Genomic DNA, 21,088 nt, shown 5'->3' with positions numbered 1-21,088 from the left:
AAAAAGACCATGATAAGGTATGTAAAGAAAGGAAACCTTTGACATATGAAGTCTTGGAGATATGCTTATGAATGTGCAAGATGTTGATGTTGCAAGCAAATAAGATGTCATGATGAAAGGCCATCACAAAAGGTAACTTTGATTTGATGTTCATTTTTTCTATTTTTGAACAACATCTGGATGGGTTAATACAGGGGTACTAAAAAGAGAGTTGTAGATGTCACCTACTACTAGCACTCATGAGATTGGATGGAAGATTCTAAACATGACGTGGAAAAGGTAGCAGTATGAAGAAAAAACAGATGTGGACTAGAAGATCACTTTCCAATGAAGAGAAGGATGATATGACTGATGTAGCTCGTGAAGGAAAGTGATGGATGGCCGATGCCCTATGAATGATGCAGGCTCCATAATAAAAAGGATGAACTTCATGACATCAAAAGGAGCCCCACAAGCAGCTAATAGTACCATGATCTCCACCAACGAACAGAAAGTTGTTGGAAGCAAGTCCCTAGTTAAGAGGGAGCTTGGACAAGTCCCTGGATAAGAGGGAGCTTGGGTACATTCCTTTTATAGGAATGGGTACATTCCTTCATAGGAATGGGTATATCTTCCCTAGTTAAGAGGGAGAGATAGACACATCATTCTTGTCTTCATATTGAGAAGAAAGAATGGAGGATTGGGTAAGCATCTGGCATTCGATACTCCTTGAGGATGAGATAGGGCATCCAAGATAAGAGTAGTCGAAGAGGACCGATATTCCTTGAGGGCTGGGAATCCAAGATAAGAATAGTCCTGGAAGGACATACCCTGTGAACACCCGGATGGGGTATGTGCCGTGAGAGCCAATGATGATGGTGTCTATCAGTCATTAGTCTCGCCAGTATTGTGCTCTTATCTTGTGGAGAGATAGAGTTGTTAGTCAAGGCCTTGCTATGTGACAAAGCTGGTTGGAATGATGCAAAGAGATGGCTTACCAATCTGACTCTTCTTATGAGAATTCTTCAAATTGAGAATGTCCACGTACCTTGTATGGATTATGAATACCTCCCTAGTTAAGAGGGAGTGTTGAAATAGGTAACTAGGTTTGGTCTTCATAATGACATATGTAATCATGATTTTATGTAATGAGAGAAATAAATTTATTATTGTTATTCTTGATGCATGGGTTTCATGCTCAAGGAAATTTATTTTTATAGGTCAAGCTCCCATTGAGAGCTTCAAGGGCTTTCATTGAGTCCACAAGTCCAGGAATTCATTGTTATGTATGAAAGACCCTTCTTGGGTATGTTACATATTTTATAAGGAATTTATTTGAGTCAAAATAGAGTCAAAGGTACCTCCAAGACCTCGTCATAATGCAAAGATCAATTCGGCCTAAAAGGAGCAATTCGACCTAATGAAAGACCTATATATAAGGGAGACTTCAACCTCACTTTGGCCATTCACTTCACACACACAAGCTCGATCACAAGAAAGGGAAAAGGTGTGAAGAAAGGGATGAAGGAAGAAGAAAAGAACGATGAGACCTTTGATTTTTTTTTGGGCTACTTCTCTCCACACGTGCAAAAGAATTAGGTCAACTATTGCAGCAGAAAAGACCGAATTGCAGAAGTCAAGGTAGGGCACTAAGAAGTACACTTTGCAAGCCGAGTTCTCTAGGAGAGAGAATCAACTCAAGTGAAAAGAAAGTGAGGAAGGATCTCCCATAATCTTCTCTTGTGCAAGATCTAGGGTTTCTGCAGAAGAATCTACTTGGGAGGTCGAAGTTGCAAAAGAATCTGTTGGGGGGGTCAAAGTTGTTGAAGAATTTGTTGGAAGTCGAAATTGCAGAAGTTCCTAAGGGCGAAATTGCTGGAAAAGAGGAAAGATTTGACATGGTCTTGGAGGGTCTTGGTCAAGGGTCAAGTCTTGGAATTTGTCAATTGAAGTTCTATAAGAAGAGAAGAATTCTAGTGGGTTTTCCTCTCAGTTGGAGAGGTTTTGGCCCTGGCCGATCGCCTATATCTTGTGTCCTCTTGTCTTATTGTTCTTTATGGTTTGGTAGTTGTTTGATGAAAAGAACCGTAAACATAATCAAGAAAAAGAAGTTAATTAAGTTAAGTAAAAATACATACACAAGTAGTTATCAAAGCAAGAGAAATCACCTAACTTGTTGCCCCTAGATTTCTCAACACAAGGAATTTGATTCACCCTAGCGACTCCATTTTAATCCTAGCATGCAAAATCATGAAAAATGGCTTATTGTTGAGAAGAAAATACCCTTGGCTCTCCATTTGCACAACTCAATGATCAAGACCTTCAAAAACTGCAAGAAATTGTGAACCCATATGTTGAGTTTTGTGAAAATTTGTTGGAAAACATATATAAAGAATTCACGCTCAGGTTTCATAGAATAACACACAATCAAATTTACATGATGACATGTGCTTATGAGAAGGATCCTAGTCATCTCTTTGTGTTGATTTCTGGTAGCATTGGATGTGCTCTAAGTCTCAAAATTTGCAGGGAGGCTTGGACAATTGTATTCCACAATACCCAGAAATTGCTTTGGGAAATTCCACTCGGAGACAGTTTTATTAAAATAATTAATTATTTTTAATGGGACCCTAAGTCTAAACTTAGGAAATTAAAATAATTAAGGGGTATTAATCTAGTTGTGGGTGAAACTTCTAGAAGAAGACGAAGATCGAGTCCAAATGATCTGATCCATTGATTAGAATCTAATCTAGGTCGTTGGTTCTCAACTGTAGGATTATAAGAAGGACTTCAATGGGCATTTGGAAATTACACCAAGCAGATACTCAGTTACCCTAGTAAAATCAATTTTCTCACTAGTCCAAGTTTGACAAGAGGAAATCGATTCAGAGGGAGAGTTGCAGGTGAGGAGTAGAGAGAGGGTAGCAGCATCAATCGGGGTGCAAGAGCAGAGAAGGGACAACGCAGAGGCTGTGACGCAAAGGGACACCACAGAGGCTGACGCTGGGACTGCGCAGTCCTCATGCAAAAGTTGACGTTGTGAGACATAGAGGGGGCCCTAGATCAGAATCTCGCCGGGACATGTGAGAGAACTATCAATAAATTTCTCACAGAGATTCCTCTTCTATTTTGTTGGTTGTATCTTGTACATGAGATTTTTGCTGAAGATTAATAAAGAAACCCTCATCTGCTGCACCGGTTTTCCTGCATTGGGTTTTTCCGAGGACAATTGTCCAAAAATAACTGTCATTGTGATTATAATTGTGCTAGTACTTTTCCTTGCATTTACTTTCCACAGTGTTTTAATTGTGAAGGCTGCAGTAGAATTTATTTCGATATTTGCCATAGAAACACTGTGAATAACTTATTTCTTTGAACTTGCCAGCCAAACTTGTGCTTTTAATATTCTAACTGACCTTATCAATGAAAAATATTATAATCAATCACAAAGCCCCATGAAACGTAATCAATTGGATGATCAAGGTAATCTTGAAGGAAATTCAAGTGGGAGGACGATCATGAAAGTAAGGGATATATGGAAGAATGGAATCAATCTAATGAAGATCATGATGGCCATAATCCCATAGAGGATCTTCAGGCTACAAATTTAAGGATTGAGAATGAGCATGGCATGAGTGAAAGTCCCATTGAAGTCCATGAGGAGGAACATGATGAAGTGGGGACTTTCATTCAAGAAAGGGCATTTGAAGATATGAGTATTGTAGCTCACTATGAAGATGACATTTATGATGTCATGTGCATTAATGAGGGAAAATGGGATGTGGGTAGCTATCACTTTGACAGTGACCCTATTTATGTACTGACACAGAAAATGAGGTTCACACTGATTCTCCTTTTCTCCAGGACATTACTCATAATGATATGCCTACTTGTACCATTGAGAGGGAGGATCGTTGTTTTCACATGCATGAAGAAGGTTTATTGGAAATAGCGGGCCCCATTTATGACACCAATGATGACACTAACAAGATTCGTACTTTCCCTTGCCTTCTCCAAGACCCCAATAGCATAGTTGCATTATCCACGAGCCCTTAACTTGCCCGTTTTACATTATCACCAATATTGATGCTCCCTTTCCCCTCCTAGGTATGATGTTGAGGAAGAACCATCCATTAGATGTATCCCTCCTTCCCCCTCATACCCTTGGGATTGTGAATACGATTATTCCATTGAAAAACCAATCCGTTGTACCCCTTTGCATCCCAAGTCCCCTTCTCCTTACCATCATGACCTTGTGACATCTGCGATGCATAACAATGATTGTGATAGGGGCTTCTTAGATTTGATCATTCAATCTTATGTCTTGTGCTTAGAAGAACGGCTCTGCACTTCTATATTGACGTATTTTTCCTCATCTAGGACTCCTTTCTACATCGTATCGATATCATATTTTCCCGCCTCCCACCTGCATCATCATCCTTCGGATTGTTTCTATGTGGGCTTTGGGATCTATTGCATGAGTAATCATATAGGTAGGCATGTTTATATTGATCTAATGATATGTTGGTTGCACTGGCTCTATGATTACACTTAGTATTTGCCTGAAATGATATGCATGGTAGGATGCATTGCATGGTAATTTTTCTCATTAGAACTAACATCATATGATATTATCATGCTAGAATAGTTGCATTTAGATTAAACTGCATTTTAAATAGAAGTTTATTTCTTTTTGATTTTATGGCCTAATATTAAGCATGAGTGATAATAAGACACCACAAAAACATTTTGCCCTATGTGCTTGATCTTTGATATGTGCAAGTAACAGGTTTGTGGTCCAAGGAGATTGTTGGTGTTCTCATGACCTCCCCGATCGAGTACACCTATGCACTCTTTTGAGAGATCATGTCCCAGTTGGAGCTAGATGTTACCCACCACCTGTGGGTAGTATCCATAGGAGAAATTTTTTCTCCTAGATGATCCTCAGCCAGCAGCCCCTTATAGCCACCAAATAGCTTGATGTGCCACTATCTTCGCCACCTGAGTCCGCCATGTGGTCCCTCGACCACCTGTCATGCGTGTATGTTTGAAGGTGGGCCTCCTGACCCCAAAGCTATGGCTTTTCATTATGTAGTTGGGTAATTTTGTTTACTTATCATGGACACTTTCGGGCATGGATTGGTGGGGGGATTCGACAAAAAGAGTGGGTTTGGTTTGTGCTCTTGTCTCTTCTGTCAAATTTGAAGGTTAGCATTGGATCTCTTTTATTGGCTACTAGCTTTAGGGGTGGCACTACATGGCAAACCCCGAGTTTGTTTGCATGGTCCCGCTTCAAGGGACCATATACATCACACCCCTCCACTCATTATAACCCCATTCACCATATTTCCCATCCAGGTTCACATTTTTCCATTGGGTCCACAAGGAGTTAGCCTCCCCCTCCCCTTGTCCACATTTTGGGTCAGGCCTAGAATGATGCCCCAGAGGTTGAGGTAGCTAAAAGAAAAAGAAAAGCATAATTTGACCACTTTCAACCAAAAAAGTACCATAAAATGCAAAAGATGGTCGAGACATACACATTTAGCACGTAGGCAAAAGCCATACATGAGCTCTACACCTTTCATTATGGCCATCATCTTGGTTCCTAGGGTTCCTCATATTGACCCCTTTCATCATCAAGGAACCCATGATTGTCCCAACCCCTGGTGGGCAATGAATTGCTCCACCTTCAAGGGGGTATCCACTGCTATATCTTACACACCATGATCTCATCCCCTCGAGCCCCAAGTAGTTATAAAAGAAAAATCAATAAAAGGCTAATGCATATGAAGAAGGGTGGTTAAACAAAGGTCGGGGTAACTCATGTAGCGCGATTGCTCCCTCCTACATTCATACACCCAAGTGCAGGCTTCCCTTATTATGGTTGCCCTTGTACTATGGCATGTGGCTTGGAGCCTTCCCCTGATGACCCATTCCGTTCCAACATTATATCACATGCCACCTACCATTTGATGGATGTACTATGGACATGTCACCCCATTCGAGGCTGAAATCACCTAATAGGGTCCTTGGTTAGCCCTCTTCTTGAACTTGGAGATGTTTGTACATTCTAAAGCCCACTATGGAAGTGCGTGCCACTATGAAGTGTCCACTTGGTTCCATGATTTGTAAGTTATTTTACTCGATTACTCTAATGATTTGTTGTATTGGAAAGCGAAGGGACGCATTGGATCTTATACAGGATTGCAGATGGGTCTCCATTTGAGGTTTGGTCTCCCTATATGGGGTCTAAGCCCTCCAGCCTGCAGTCAGCATGGGGGGGTAGATGAGGAGGAGAATGTTTCCCTCGCAACTAAAGGCAAGAAGAAGGCCAAGAAGGGGTCTTCTAGTGGAGCCAAGAAGCAGAAGGGGAAGCAGAAGGCTAAGGAGGACATGAGCAAAGTGAAATGCTTTGCTTGTGGGAAGTTGGCTCACTATGTTGTTCAGTGTCCCAACAAGAACGGTAAGAAGAAGAGCGTTGCAACTTCGACAGGGGTGGTTGAGTTTTCCACCATGTTGACACGGAGTTTGCTTTAGTGGTGAGTGTTGCCACTAGTGTCACGTATTTCAATGTGAGGTTTGTAGACAATGGAGCTTCCTTCCATATGATTGGAGTGAGACAGCACTTCACGAGTCTCACAGAGGATGATATTGACTTGGAGGTTGTGCTTGTAGATAACTCCAAGGCCAAAGCAGCAAGAATGTGGACAGTATCATTTCAGAGGGAGTGATCACCTCCTTTGAAAGTGACGAATGTTCTTTATGTTCCAAGGCTAAAGAAGAACTTGATTTCAGTCTGCAGTATTGAGGAGTAGTGGTGTTCCAAGGAGGACAGGGGCTACTTATTTATGGCAGATGGTATTTTTCTTGGATTCCTCTGGTCGAGAAGTGTAGGATTGATCTAAAGATCATCCGATTCCAACATGTATTCACGGAGATATGAATTTATTTGTGTTATGTGACAATTCGTCAAGGTCGGCCAGCAACCAAATTACCCCCACTTAACCTCAACGTTTCACCATAAATATGAGAGGTCTTGAAGTCATTTGGTCACTCATCTCTTGTGATCCCTCGCTCCACTCCTTTGGGTTTTAGTGGAGAGAGTGGCCTAGAAGAGAAGGCTCTACGCTGCCCTAATGAAGATCAAATCAGAGTCATAGAAGAAGCCCTTATCGCAGTCATGGAAGAAGCCTTAACAAAGTCATGGAAGAAGCTTTAACGCTGTCATGGAGGAGAGGCTTTAATGCTGTGAAGGAGACTTTCATAACGCAGCTAGGAGAGATCTAAACGTTGGTCTAGAAGAGACCCTATGACGCTATTCTAAAGTACCCTTAACGCAGGTAAGGAAAAGCCCTTATCTCAGCCCTAAAGGAGATCTAACTACACAAAACCTTTATCCATAATACGCTGTCCTAGGCCGCAGTCATTGAGGGTTTGTATGCAGCAAGGGGAGGCCCTTAAAAGCCCTCATACGCAGTCCATTAAGGAGTAATCTGGCAGCAGAAAATAGAGGGTCAAGCTATGCCCTTGCCGCAAAGAAAAGAGGAGTCTTACCACAGCAAAATGATGCCTAATCTGACCTCGGGCTTGGACAAGGACAGCGTCAAGCTTCAGGCAGATAAAGGAAGGCCTGAAAAGGCTTGTATGACGTGGAGAAGAGTGCTGAAGGGTATGCATTGAAGCCTGTCCAGCAAGATGTGCTTGGACAGCATATGTTAGGGTTGTGTTGGCAATAAATGCAAGGGCATAATTGTTGTATGTTGCAGCCCTTGATTTAGAAGCTGTGTACAATCACTTGGCTGGAGCAAGGAGAGTTAGATCCTGAACTTGATGAAGGCTATGAACAGTGAATTCTGTGGAAGAAATCACTGTGTTGAAGACCTTGGTACAGTGACCTTTGGAGCAGCAAAGGGGACTGTTAGAAGGCAGATTAATATAGGCCTATGTTCAGTGACCTTGGTGGAGCTTCGTCATTGATAGAAGGTAGATTGATGAGCTGATCGTGTAAGAGAATATGAAGGTGCAGACTTCCTTGTGAGCAGCAGAGGTTTATGATGCTACCTGAAGATTGTGTGTTAGGCCGCAGGCCATAACACCACAGTCAATATTTCGTATGGGTATTTGAGGGCTCAGATCATTAGCATAATACATGGAGCTGTCATACTGCTGAAGCTATTAGAGGGCTGTATGATGCTGCTGCAATATGAGATGGACAGAGCTATTATCATGGGTTCATATTACTGCGTTGAGGGTGCAGCATGGTGATGGAATCACCTTGGAGAATCAGTTGAAGAATGTTTGCCTTCACCCGAGTTCAGAACTGCAGTCCTTGTCATCAGATCTGCAACCTCATTGTGTCATCTTCATGGTGAAGATCTCTGATGTCTGATTTTGGCAAGTCAAAGTGTTGACTTTAAATGTATATGTATTATCTCTCTCTGCTGAACTATTGAAGATCATAAGAAGATTTGATCAAGGGTGTCCCCACATTGGGGTTTGTCCCTGGCTGGCGCCACATCTTGTGTCCTCTTGTCTTGGCTTGTTTTCTGCGATTTATGTTTATGTTCTATCTGCATTTTACCATCATGCTAAATGTGCTTGCTAATATGGAATTGATATTGAGCTATAAATGAAAATTGAAGAAAATTTGCTCTAAGCATAGAACATACCACCATTTTACATATGTTTTTCTAATAGTCTGTCTTTTCCTTTCACTTTGTCTTTCTTTTATAGAATTGAGTTGATAACCAAGTCTCCATAACCCTGATCTCTCAATGAGATTTACAGTTGAAATTAAATCCCCATCGCCGATGGAGAATACATCTAAATCACTAAAGTAAATACTTTACATTTTATTACACATTAATCAACTCACTAATAAAACTCTTCACATTAATAATTAACTATAATTAAAGTGAATTACAAAATAGAAAGGCCCTTTTTAGATGACTTCCACATATCCGAAACTAGATTTGTGTGGAAGTTCCTGTCCGATGCTGCAAACATCAACAGCCATAACCCAACACATGGGGAAATGGGAAAATGCTATTGAACTCAGAGTATCAAGGTTAACACCATTTTAATATGACGATATGAAAAAATCATCAAACAATGAAATAAGAGTCATTTAAATCATGGATTCAAACTTGTAACCATTACCAGGTCAGAAGCAAACCCCATAAACCCGTAAAACAAAACTAGACACAAAAGCAAGACATTCAAATTTTCATTAAAAATATATTCATATACATCTATGTGACTCCAAAACATTAGACACAACTATGCAAAGTTTTCCCATGCACATATCGAGTGTTTAAAATTAGGTTTAGAGTTTTATGTTTTAGTTTCTGTCTTTTCGTTTTTTAAGCACATTTGGTTGGCCCACGCATGTCTGTACAGAGTCTGCCAGTTCAAACAAAAGACCAAATTCCATATGAAACTGATCGGTTTGATCATGAAATTGACCACTTCCATACAGAAGAGGCTATTTCTGTTTGATGGGCTGGTTACACCTAGAAACCCCTCTGAACCAGTCTGAGCAATCAATTAAGCCAGTTCGAGCCTGCTTCCAATAACATTGCTTGAAAAATAGAAACTAGGGCATCAATTTAAAATTTCGGTGGTTAAAAGTCTCTCGACTTTTTATCACGATATTTCTTTCAATTCCCCAATAAGAAAAGAATAAATAATTTTTTCTCCAATATTTTATTAACTTCATTTCAAGGGTTCTCATTCAAAGGGATGATGAATTAGAATGAATCTATTTTCAGAAACAGTGTCTAAATTCACTTTCAAAGTTTCAAGCCAATAAACGGTTCTATGGAAACAGTGTAAGGAACAGTTTTACCAAGTAATTTTATTTACAAAATCCTATGAATAATCTAAAATGGGTATATAAAGCCATTTTATTTACTAAAATATCTTAAGTTGAACAAATAAGACATCTACAACATTCAGTCTAAAAATATTTTAAACAGTACGATGAAACTAAACAATTGCCGTAATCCTTTGAAGTAAGTTGCGCAAGTTCATAGCACAAAAGAATTCAATCTACTCGCAGCTAGATTGCATATATAGACGGATATTATCTTACACGTGACCCATGATATACTGAAGCAAATAACTCTGAAAATCAAAACATTTTTGTAAATATCCACTAGGCAACCTTAGCCTTCAGAAGCAACATAAATAAGATAGAACAAATATACTAGTTCAAATTGGTTTAATATCAATACACAAATAACGTGGAGCACTACCTGAAATTTGTCAATTTCTCTGCTTCAAATTGATTTGGGGTAATCATCGAAGCCACTGGGACCACCTATACCATGCAAATCATGTCTTAGAAATACTGTAGCAAGTTTACCTGTCAGTAATGCATAGCTGCTAAACTGGTTGACAGCCCTTTACCTATAAATAGAAATGAAATTAACCAGAAATTTCAGAATAACCAGAGCATATTGATATCCAAATAAACCAAAATTTTGTAATTTAGACTCAGATCAGATCAGAATCAGTCTAGCTCAAATTATGACATGGCTTCGACTCGGTAAACAACATGGATGAATACAAAACACATAACATGGTCAACGTTTCATAGAAAATATATTTCCATGTACAATAATGTAGATCCAAACCATTAGACACCGAATATGCAAGGTTTACTGACTAATATTGGATCTGAAAGTGCAAATAGACAAAATCTCATCAAAATACATAAGTACCCAGTTCTGAGACAGAATAAAACATTGAGGCTCTAAATGGCCTCTAAGTCCAAAAATCATCATACTACAATTCCTATGCCATGAATCATGACACGTCAAAATCATCAAAAGATCATCAACAATAGCATCTGTTGGATCCTCTGAATCATCCTCATGGTTTGCCATACAAATAGCTTATTATAAACATAAAAAAACATAAATATATATAAATAATATACATAATAATTCATAACTGATAATTAATGAAGAGACACATGAAAGGAGATGTCTTAATGAAAAAGACGTGACTTCTTATGAAAGGGCACATCTGCCTAGTATTTATAACAGGGCCCTCATTTGCAAATCATACCATCTCAATTCTCATACATTATTCATTATATAATTACCCTAATGGATATCTTCACACACACACACACACACACATATAATTACTCTGCTGCTAACAAGGAATAGAAGAAGGAACATAACCAAGCCATCAAAAAATTTGGAGCCACGAGTATCAAATTCAAGCTGACGTGTAACAGCCGATAAAAGACAGCCATCAAAACTGCAAATCTGATTCATGACAACTCAACAGGTAATATAATAGTTGTATCTAATAATCTATCGGTTGGTCTGCCACCAAGTTGTCAACAACCGGGAGGATTAGGTGGAAGCTACAAATTTGAAGCCCATACACAGCGGCCACCAATTACAGTCGAGTCGCCGCTGTATCAAACCCAGCTGCAATCACTGTCTGTACCTGCAATCCATAGTGCTGTTTGATTCATCGTGCACATCCATAATTGTTGCATCCGTTGTATGATACCCACTTAGAATATCTTAAAAAAATTCCAGACGAAAATCAGAGCTTACTTGTTTGGTTCACTGTGGTATTATACAGTCGGTAGACAATGTATTGTAGGTGTCTCTTTTAAAATGGCAATTAAAATAACATGCACAGTACTAAGCACACATGAAAGAGGCATTTGAGAACAGCTGATGTACACTTTGCATTAAATTTAAAGGCATACACACCACTGAAAATATACAGTCCACCAATAGTATGAGATCTGAGGTTTGAAATACCAGAGCATAATAGAGGATAGAATGGCTGTAGATGACTGTACAGTACCCGAATGTCACCAGCAAAGCAAAATGACCTTCAGCAGGAGCTATGACATGTATTCAGCCTTCAGATTACGTAAAAACCAGCAAGGAGATACCACTAATGTTACACAGTCCACTCGCACAGCAGTAATGATGAAACTCGTGGTCTTTTCCAGCAAGATAGACTCGTCCCTGTGTGAAGTTTGTATGCTGCCTTTGATGCTACTCTCCCAGTTAGATGCAATGGAATTCATGTTGAAAATATTGGTACCAAGGAGGTGGTTCCTAGTGCATTTATCCCTTTGACCTATGTTGAGTTTAGGTATGTTCTATGCTAGAGCAATTTATTTAAATTTTCACAGTTAGCAATCACATCAGCATTAAGGTAAACTGCAGATAGAACATAAATATAAATCGCAGAAGACAAGCCAAGACAAGAGGACACAAGATGTGGCGCCAGCCAGGGACAAACCCCACAATGTGGGGAAACCCTTGATCAATTCTTCTTTTATGTTCTTCAAAGTTCAGCAGAGAAAGTGAGAGAGATAGTAAATTTACAATAGAAGTCAAAACTTTGACTTTTCATATCTGAAGAGATCAGTTGAAGACATATTGCTTCAACTGATTCTCTAAGGTGACTCATAGTGCTGCATCTCGTCCGTTTGCCGCACCTTACTGTGTAGCACCATGCTGCCCCATCACAGTGCTGGATCTAGATGACTAAGCTGCTCTCATCTTCCATGGTCTCATCCATCATCAAGCTGCCCATGCTCATGATTACATTCATCGTGATGCTGTCCATGCTCCATGCATCATTGTGCTGCCCATGCACATGATCTCGTTCATCATGATGTTCATGATCTCATACATCATACTACCCATACATCATACTGCCCATATACATCATGCATCATGCTGCTCATATATCATGCTGCCCATATACATCATGCTGCTCATATATCATGCTGCCCATATACATCATGCATCATGCTGCTCATATATCATGCTGTAGCAAGACAATAATATATATCAACTGAACTTACTACGGTTCCATGACCTAGACTGTGATTGGCTTGAGTATTGAGCCAATACATAGCTCACAGCTGCATCCTTATGACTGCACGTAATACGTCCTTTTTGCCTGCATAGATATTTATTGCCATAGCCTGCATATATATATACATTGCCATTGCCTGTGTGTATATATGCCTTGCTGCGTTGTATTATTGCCTGCGTATATATAGCTGTTGCTGCGTTGTGTTATCTCTCTGCCCTGCGTATATATATCCTTATGTATGCGTTTAAGGTCTCCTTATGATCAGTGTATAATGGTCTCCTCATGAACAGCGTTATGACTGTGACTCTTCCACAACGGAGCAGATTCATCACGTTGTCATGAACTGCGTGTAAGGAGAACGGAGCAGATTCATCACGTTGACTTCATGAACTGCGTGTAAGGAGTCTCCTTAATGCGGATAGAACCTTTCCCTTGGCTGCGTGTGAGACCTCTTTTACTGCGGCCAGATCTCTGCGGCTAGGGCAAGGTACCGCAGCTAGGGCATCACTTGAAGACCAGCATATCACTCATGGTGTCTCTCTCCTTCACCAAAAACCCAGACGTGGAGAGGAGGAGACTACACATGAAGAGGTGTCGCTAATGACTCCAAATCCTCTCTTATTTATACTAAAAACATAGAGGTTGAATAGACACGTCGGTTGGGCTTCGGAGCCTACATAAGATGCTGGCCGACTTAACAATTTGTCCATAACATAAATAAATTCATAACTTCATAAATACTTATCGGAATCGGATGATCTTTAGATCAATCCTACACTTCTCGATGAGAGGGATCCAATAAAAATATCAGCTGCCATAAATAAGCTGACCCACATGGAGTTTGGCCCTAGTTGCCAATTTAACACTCCCTCTCAACTAGGGAGAACTCCATCCGCTGATCCATATGTCCGACTGTACTATCTCTGCCATCAGTGCCCTGCACTGCTCTGCCTAGCTCTGCTCTACTCTACTCAACTCTGTTGGCTCTGTTCTGCTCTGCTCAGCTCTGCTGGCTCTGCTCTACTCTGCTCAGCTCTGCTCTGCTCAACTTAGCTCTGTTGAACTATGAAGAAGAAGAATTGATCGAGAATGTCTCATACCATTCTCCACTGACCCGAAGTCAGTCTCAGAGTGCATACCACTGGTTCCGGACCAGTCTCAACCGACCCAAAGTCAGCGTCATAGTGGGTACCACTCCTACCATTGGTCCCAGACCAATCCTACACTGACCCGAAGTCAGTCTCAGAGTATGTACCACTGGTCCCAGACCAATCTCAACCGACCCGAAGTCAATGTCATAGTAGGTACAACTCCTACCACTGGTCCCAGACCAGTATCATTGATCCCAGATCAATGAAGGTCATCCTAGCGTAGGGAGTACGGTAGATACAGCGATGCGTCCATCGGTACTACTATGGTCCCTATCTTCATTTCCTTGCTCATTGATCAGATGAGAGGTACTTCCCATGAGTCCCTCACTGCATGGGTAGGATGCCTCGACAGGAGAACTCAATCAATCTCGTTCTCACAGGAGAACTAATCATCCTGCTACAATTGTCATGGAGAACACATCATCCAAACCTCACAGGAGAACTAGTCATCCTGCTACACAGGAGAGCGAATCATCATGTCCCACAAGAGAGCGAATCATTTTGTCCCACAAGAGAGCGAATCATCTTGTTCCAGTGCACACCACCAGGGGAGGATGAGTCACCCTGTGGCCGTATGTTGTTCCAGTAAGAATCGCAAGCCCCCAGAGCTCCCAGAGCTCAATGTATGCAACATGCAGGACCCTTTTACAAGGGTCGCTCGACGACTCCAAGTCGTACAGGAAAATCATAGATTTGATCTTTCCCCGAGGCTTTGTCAAAATGTCAGCGACCTATACATCAGTCTCAATGCGATGGAGCCTCCTTGCTCATCGACTTACCATATCCCAGATAAGGTAGCATCTGATGTTTATCTGCTGGAGCAATCATCGAATATGGGATTCCTCTATAATCGAATCCCACCTCTAGTTGTCACAGAGAATCACAGTGGTATTCATCATGTGTACAAACAGCTCACTGAAGAGCTTTCGTAACCAGACTGCCTCTCAGGTAGCCATGCTAGCAGCAATATACTCTGCCTCAGCGGTGCTCAAAGCCACCACCTTCTGCTTCCAGCTCAACCAGGATATCGAAGCAGATCCCAAGGAGAACCAGCGCTGAGAAGTGCTCTAGTGATCCTTCACACTGCCTGCCCACTCAACATTTGAAATATTCCAGGCAGTGTATCTCAATCCATGAGAGATTGTACCCTGAAGATATCTTAAAAGATTCTTGTCACCAATCTAGTGAGGCTCAACCAAATATGAGCTCATCATGCTAGCTGCAATACATATGTCCGGACGGAAGTTCACCAAGAACATCAACGTGAATGACTTTATGAAACTCCGAGGTATTTCCAAAATCTGGTTCGACATCATTACCATATAACTTCTGAAAGTTAAGATTCCCGAGGCAGTCACAGGCTTGCAATTTATTATTCCACATCTGGAACCCAACTCCCTCTTACTTCTGAAATGAGAGGGTCTGCACCTGTCAAAAATAGGTTGTCCTCATAAGGTGCTGATATGAGAGGTCTATCATCCACAACCTTCGGAGGGTTTGGATCGATTTCACTCCTAGTGAATCTCAGCTTCATCAGACAGCTATAGATCCTCTCATACTACGCCTGGGGTGTTTTGCTTCAAGCCATAGAGGGCTTTCTAACACCTGCATACGTGAGATTCCTGATTATCAATCTCAAACTCCACACGTTGTTCCAAGCCTGTGGACCTGTTACATGAGGGGAATGGTCCCCTTGAGACATTTTCCTTTGGTACATCTCAGACATGTACCTTCATGCTCCTTTTGAATTCAAGCATCCCGGTCACCATCTGGCTCACAGACCTCCGGTGCTGAGTCAATGGACATGGTCCCCAGTGGACTTCCTGCAACTTGATACAACCCTGAACTCCAAAACATCTTTAAAGATTCTATTTTCAAACACGTACCTTTCCATCGACGAATGCCACCTTAAAACCTTCGACTTCCATTCCTGAAATGGACACCAAGATCTTCTTGCATTCAAGTACATAAAAGAGATTCTGAGGTTCCTTTCTTTCTTTGAAGAGTCGACCATTTCCTTGATGACCTGCATTACCAGTTATTCCTTTGATAATTGAAGATGTCCCGGAATGATTGTTATCTTCATCAAGAGATGTGTCTTTGCCATTCAGACACTCCTTCGCATGATGGCCGAACTTATTGTAACCAAGGCATCTGTCTTTCGTTCCACCCTTAGATCCGAACTTCCCAATGAAGTGATTTTTAGGTAGGCCATCAAAATCTTCCGTTGCGCCATTCTGATAATATTCTCTACTTCGACTTCACCCTGGGTGAATTTAGAAGAGAGATGTGGAACCCATTGATCCTTTTGTCTTGTCCCTATTATCTTTGGTGATTGCTCTTTCACTCTTGCTTGGGCATTGTCTTCACCTCAGCTCTGATACCATGTTGAGTTTAGGTATGTTCTATGCTAGAGCAATTTATTTAAATTTTCACAGTTAGCAATCACATCAGCATTAAGGTAAACTGCCGATAGAACATAAATATACATTGCAGAAGACAAGCCAAGACAAGAGGACACAAGATGTGGCGCCAGCTAGGGACAAACCGGCAAAGTGGGGAAACCCTTGATCAATTCTTCTTTTATGTTCTTCAAAGTTCAACAAAGAAAGTGAGAGAGATAGTACATTTACAATAGAAGTCAACACTTTGACTTTTCATATCTGAAGAGATCAGTTGAAGACATATTGCTTCCACTAATTCTCTAAGGTGACTCATAGTGTTGCATCTCGTCTGTTTGCCACACCTTACCATGTAGCACCATGCTGCCCCATCACAGTGCTGGATCTAGATGACTGAGCTGCTCTCATCTTCCATGGTCTCATCCATCATCAAGCTGCCCATGCTCATGATTACATTCATCATGATGTTGTCCATGCTCCATGCATCATTGTGCTGCCCATGCACATGATCTCGTTCATCATGATGCTCATGATCTCATACATCATACTACCCATACATCATGCTGCCCATATACATCATGCATCATGCTGCTCATATATCATGCTGCCCGTATACATCATGCAGCCCATATACATCATGCATCATGCTGCTCATATATCATGTTGTAGCAAAACAATAATATATATCAACTGAACTTACTACGGTTCCATGACCTAGATTGTGATTGGCTTGAGTATTGACCCAATACATAGCTCACAGCTGCGTCCTTATGGCTGCACCTAATACGTCCTTTTTGCCTGCATAGATATTTATTGCCATAGCCTGCATATATATATATATACATTGCCATTGCCTGTGTGTATATATGCCTTGTTGTGTTGTATTATTGCCTGCATATATATAGTTGTTGCTGCGTTGTATCATTGCCTGCGAATATACAGATCTTGCTGCGTTGTATTGTCTCTCTGCCCTGCGTATATATATAGATGTCGCTGCGTTGTGTTATCTCTCTGCCCTGCATATATATCCTTATGTATGCGTTTAAGGTATCCTTATGATCAGTGTATAATGGTCTCCTCATGAACAGCATTATGACTGCGACTCTTCCACAACGGAGCAGATTCATCACGTTGTCATGAACTGCGTGTAAGGAGAACGGAGCAGATTCATCACGTTGACTTCATGAACTGTGTGTAAGGAGTCTCCTTAATGCGGATAGAACCTTTCCCTTGGCTGCGTGTGAGATCTCTTTTACTGCGGCCAAATCTCTGCGGCTAGGGTAAGGTACCGCAGCTAGGGCATCACTTGAAGACCAGCATATCACTCATGGTGTCTCTCTCCTTCACCAAAAACCCAAACGTGGAGAGGAGGAGACTACACATGAAGAGGTGTCGCTAATGACTCCAAATCCTCTCTTATTTATACTAAAAACATAGAGGTTGAATAGACACATCGGTTGGGCTTCGGAGCCTACATAAGATGCTGGCCGACTTAACAATTTGGCCATAACATAAATAAATTCATAACTTCATAAATACTTATCGGAATCGGTTGATCTTTAGATCAATCCTACACCTCTCGATGAGAGGGATCCAATAAAAATATCAGCTGCCATAAATAAGCTGACCCACATGGAGTTTGGCCCTAGTTGCCAATTTAACAACCTAGGAAGACACATTGATGACATTTTGCCTTGGGACATTATGAATTTAATCAATGTCATAGAGCAAAGTTACTTTCTATAGGTTATGTACCATGCACTTTAATTTATTAATGTCACTTGTGTCATAAAGTGACTTTATGAGAAAAGTGATTTTTATGTTTTAAAAGTGACTTTATAAGAGAAAAAATGCACATTGTATAAAACATTAAAAAAAAAATTCTAGGATGCTCTTTAATTGAGGGGGACCACATGAGAGAAGGAATCAAGTGAGAGACTGATTTCCACCCCTAATCTAATGAACTGAGATTTAATCTCAACCATTAGATCTCAAGGGTTGGGGTTCTCATCGTTTGAGAAGACAAAAAAGGAAAAAGGAAGAGAGGCTCTCATTCAATATTCTAATAAGCTATTGAGAAGAGAAGGAGAGCTAGAAAGGAGGAGGAGGCTGCTACAGCCATTAATTGCAGGAGGAAGCACAGCAAATAAGAGGCTCGAATCCCAAGAAATCAGCCGGCACAAAAAGTCTAGAGCTGACCCAAATTTCTAGGCACATAAATCGAGGGAGAAGGTACAATTTCAAGGCAGTTTCTAGAGGTTATCAGGCCCAAAATTCAAGGGCACATTCACCTGACTGAGCATGCAAATCGAGGTAGGAATTCTGGCACAAAAACCGAGTCCTGTCTCTGCTGAAATTTCCTAGACAATCAGCACATTTTTCGAGGGTCCTGTAGTGAGTTTTTCAAGGCTGTTTTGGTCAGAGTTGAGGTAGAAATTTCAGAGAAGATTTCTGCTATTCTTGGCACAAAATTTGAGGCACTGTTGGGTGGCAGCAAGCACAGAAATCAAGGCAAATTACAGGCGGAGTTTATGACTGTGTGGCATGATTTTCTATGTAAATCTGCCTGTGACTTCAGCAAGCAAAAAGGGAGATAAGTTTGTTTCTATCTCTGTTGTGTAATTATTTCCTAAGAAGCAATTAAAATCCTCCCTAGAACTGGTTTTTCCCTTCTAAGCTTTTCCAGGGTCATTAAACTAAAATCTTTATGTAAACGTTGTGGTATATTTGCATTTAATTCTAGTATCCGCTGTTAAAGTGAAAAGAAAAGTAGAGTGGTCTCTTGTTTTGAGTTGAATGCACCTACCATATGTCATGTTGGGGTTTGGGCGTTAAACCTTATGCAAAGACTTAAAACTGGATTGGGGCTACAGCATATGAAATTTCTACAATTTACGTCCCCCATTTTTCTGCCAACAAGTCAGGACAATATCCCTCCAACAATAGATTCTATCACTAGAGGAGCGCAAGTCCAACCAAGAAGGAAGGAAACTCGGCCTCCAGAAATTAGTAGAGCTCAACCCACAAAGAGACACTCGACCAGCAGTTTGGATAAAGGGAACTCGACCCTTTCTCTCTGAAAACTTCAACCCAGAAAATCAGAAACTCGACCAGCAGTTATTCTGAAGGGAACTCAGTCCTTTGGGAAACTGATTTGGCCACTCTCAACAGAAAGGAACTCGACCTCGTAGCAAAGATAAACTCAGCCACCTCAACAATGATCTACCACCTCTTTAACAGTGCACTATCCCTTCTTATGGTTTAGGTTCGGGATTTGAACCTTGGAATCTTCTTGAATAGTCTTAGTCTGTCAAAGATATATGAAAATTCAATATTAGAAGATAAAATCAACTAATAAAACATTTCACCTCCATTATTTTCTGCAAATTTTCTTCTTGTTGGTAGCACAATGGCGAAATTTGGGTAATTCCACTCTCTAAACCAACTAGGGTGTATAGTTTCAACACTAAAGTTAGCAATGGTGGCTAAGGTTTCTCAAACCCTAAGCTTTTGTCCAAAATCTCTTTTTCTCAAATCACAGAAGATAGAATGAAGAGGGACTCCTCACTTTTCCCACTTTATAACTTAGTGCCCATTTTTGCTGTCATTTTACCTTTTTAATTTCATAAAGTCACTTTAAAAACCTTTCACTTTATAAATTGAAAGTGACTTTTCATTAACCTAGGATGTGACCCCCTTTTCACCCCTTTAACATTTATAATGTTTTTCCTAGGAAAATCACGTTCCCTTAGTTAAATTTTTCTCCGCCTTAGCCTACGAGAACTTTATTAAGCTAGCAGAACCCCATATTATGCCTCCTAAGCGGTTGGGGACATTACAGTCCTCCCCGCCCAAGATTGTTTGCCCTCAAGCAATTTTAACTCCAGATGTTTGAGCACTTGTTCACCCTCCCAACTAGCATCCTTAATAGTAAATCCTTCCACTTCCCCAGGTACTCCTTCACGGTTCTATTCCTAAATTTCCGCTCCCTTGTCTCCAAAACCAGAATTAGTTCTCCTTCTTCCAATGGTGGGAGCTTAGTGGAAGTGACTACATGCTTCCCCAAGGCCTTTTTGAGGCATGTAACATAGAAGACATTATGAATTTTACATCTTTCAAGAAGCTCAAGCTCATAGACCACTTCCCCAACTCGTCTCACAATTCTATATGGCCCATAGAACCTAGGTTTCAATTTTTCTTCCCCCTTTGTCTTGAGTGATGACTACCTATGGGGTTTGTTGCACCCATTTTTTTGAACATTCTAAGGAAGCAAGATCCGGAAGCTTGAAAGAATTTTTTCGAAGTTCAGAATCATCAGTCAGTTGTTTATTATGTCATTGTAAACCCATTCTACAAAATTATAATATAAATGATGCTAGTACGACTGTTTGATATGTAACAACCTAGGTAAGCCTATTATTTTGGCGATGAATTTCATCCTAGGAGGTTTGTCATCTCACTAATTATTTGTGTTTCTAAACACAAATGATCGGCAGAGTTTTTCCTTCCAGCCTCACCCCAAAGCTAAGGTAGAATTTATCGTCAAAGTCTTAGGTAAGTCATAGTGTTCTTAGTAGAGTCTATTGTAAAAGTGATTTGGGAATAATTTAAGCTAGTTGATTATATTATTTTATTAAAGACCACTTGGTCTACTAGATCATATTGTGTCGCAGAATTGGGTAAATA

At 40.7% G+C, this 21,088-nt stretch overlaps 1 protein-coding gene across 2 annotated transcripts in view; it reads right to left on the bottom strand.

Moving 5' to 3' along the window:
- Window positions 1–21,088, bottom strand: part of LOC149179106 (pyridoxal kinase-like) — a 338,385-nt gene that overhangs the window by 178,418 nt on the left and 138,879 nt on the right. For both annotated transcript variants that reach the window (XR_016258247.1, XM_089420527.1), the window contains exon 7: window positions 10,236–10,300. Coding sequence is in view for 1 of the 2 variants with exons in the window: in XM_089420527.1 (XP_089276653.1) it covers window positions 10,236–10,300 (65 nt within the window). In the remaining variant the exon portion in view is untranslated. The remainder of the gene's footprint in view (window positions 1–10,235; window positions 10,301–21,088) is intronic.

The sequence above is a fragment of the Pinus tabuliformis genome, chromosome 4_1 (assembly GCF_031772625.1).
Source record: "Pinus tabuliformis cultivar Carrire ecotype Pingquan chromosome 4_1, CPIR1, whole genome shotgun sequence".
NCBI classification, from domain to species: domain Eukaryota; kingdom Viridiplantae; phylum Streptophyta; class Pinopsida; order Pinales; family Pinaceae; genus Pinus; species Pinus tabuliformis.
The sequence above is the reverse complement of the archived record's forward strand: the minus strand, read 5'-3'. Positions and strand labels throughout refer to the sequence as shown.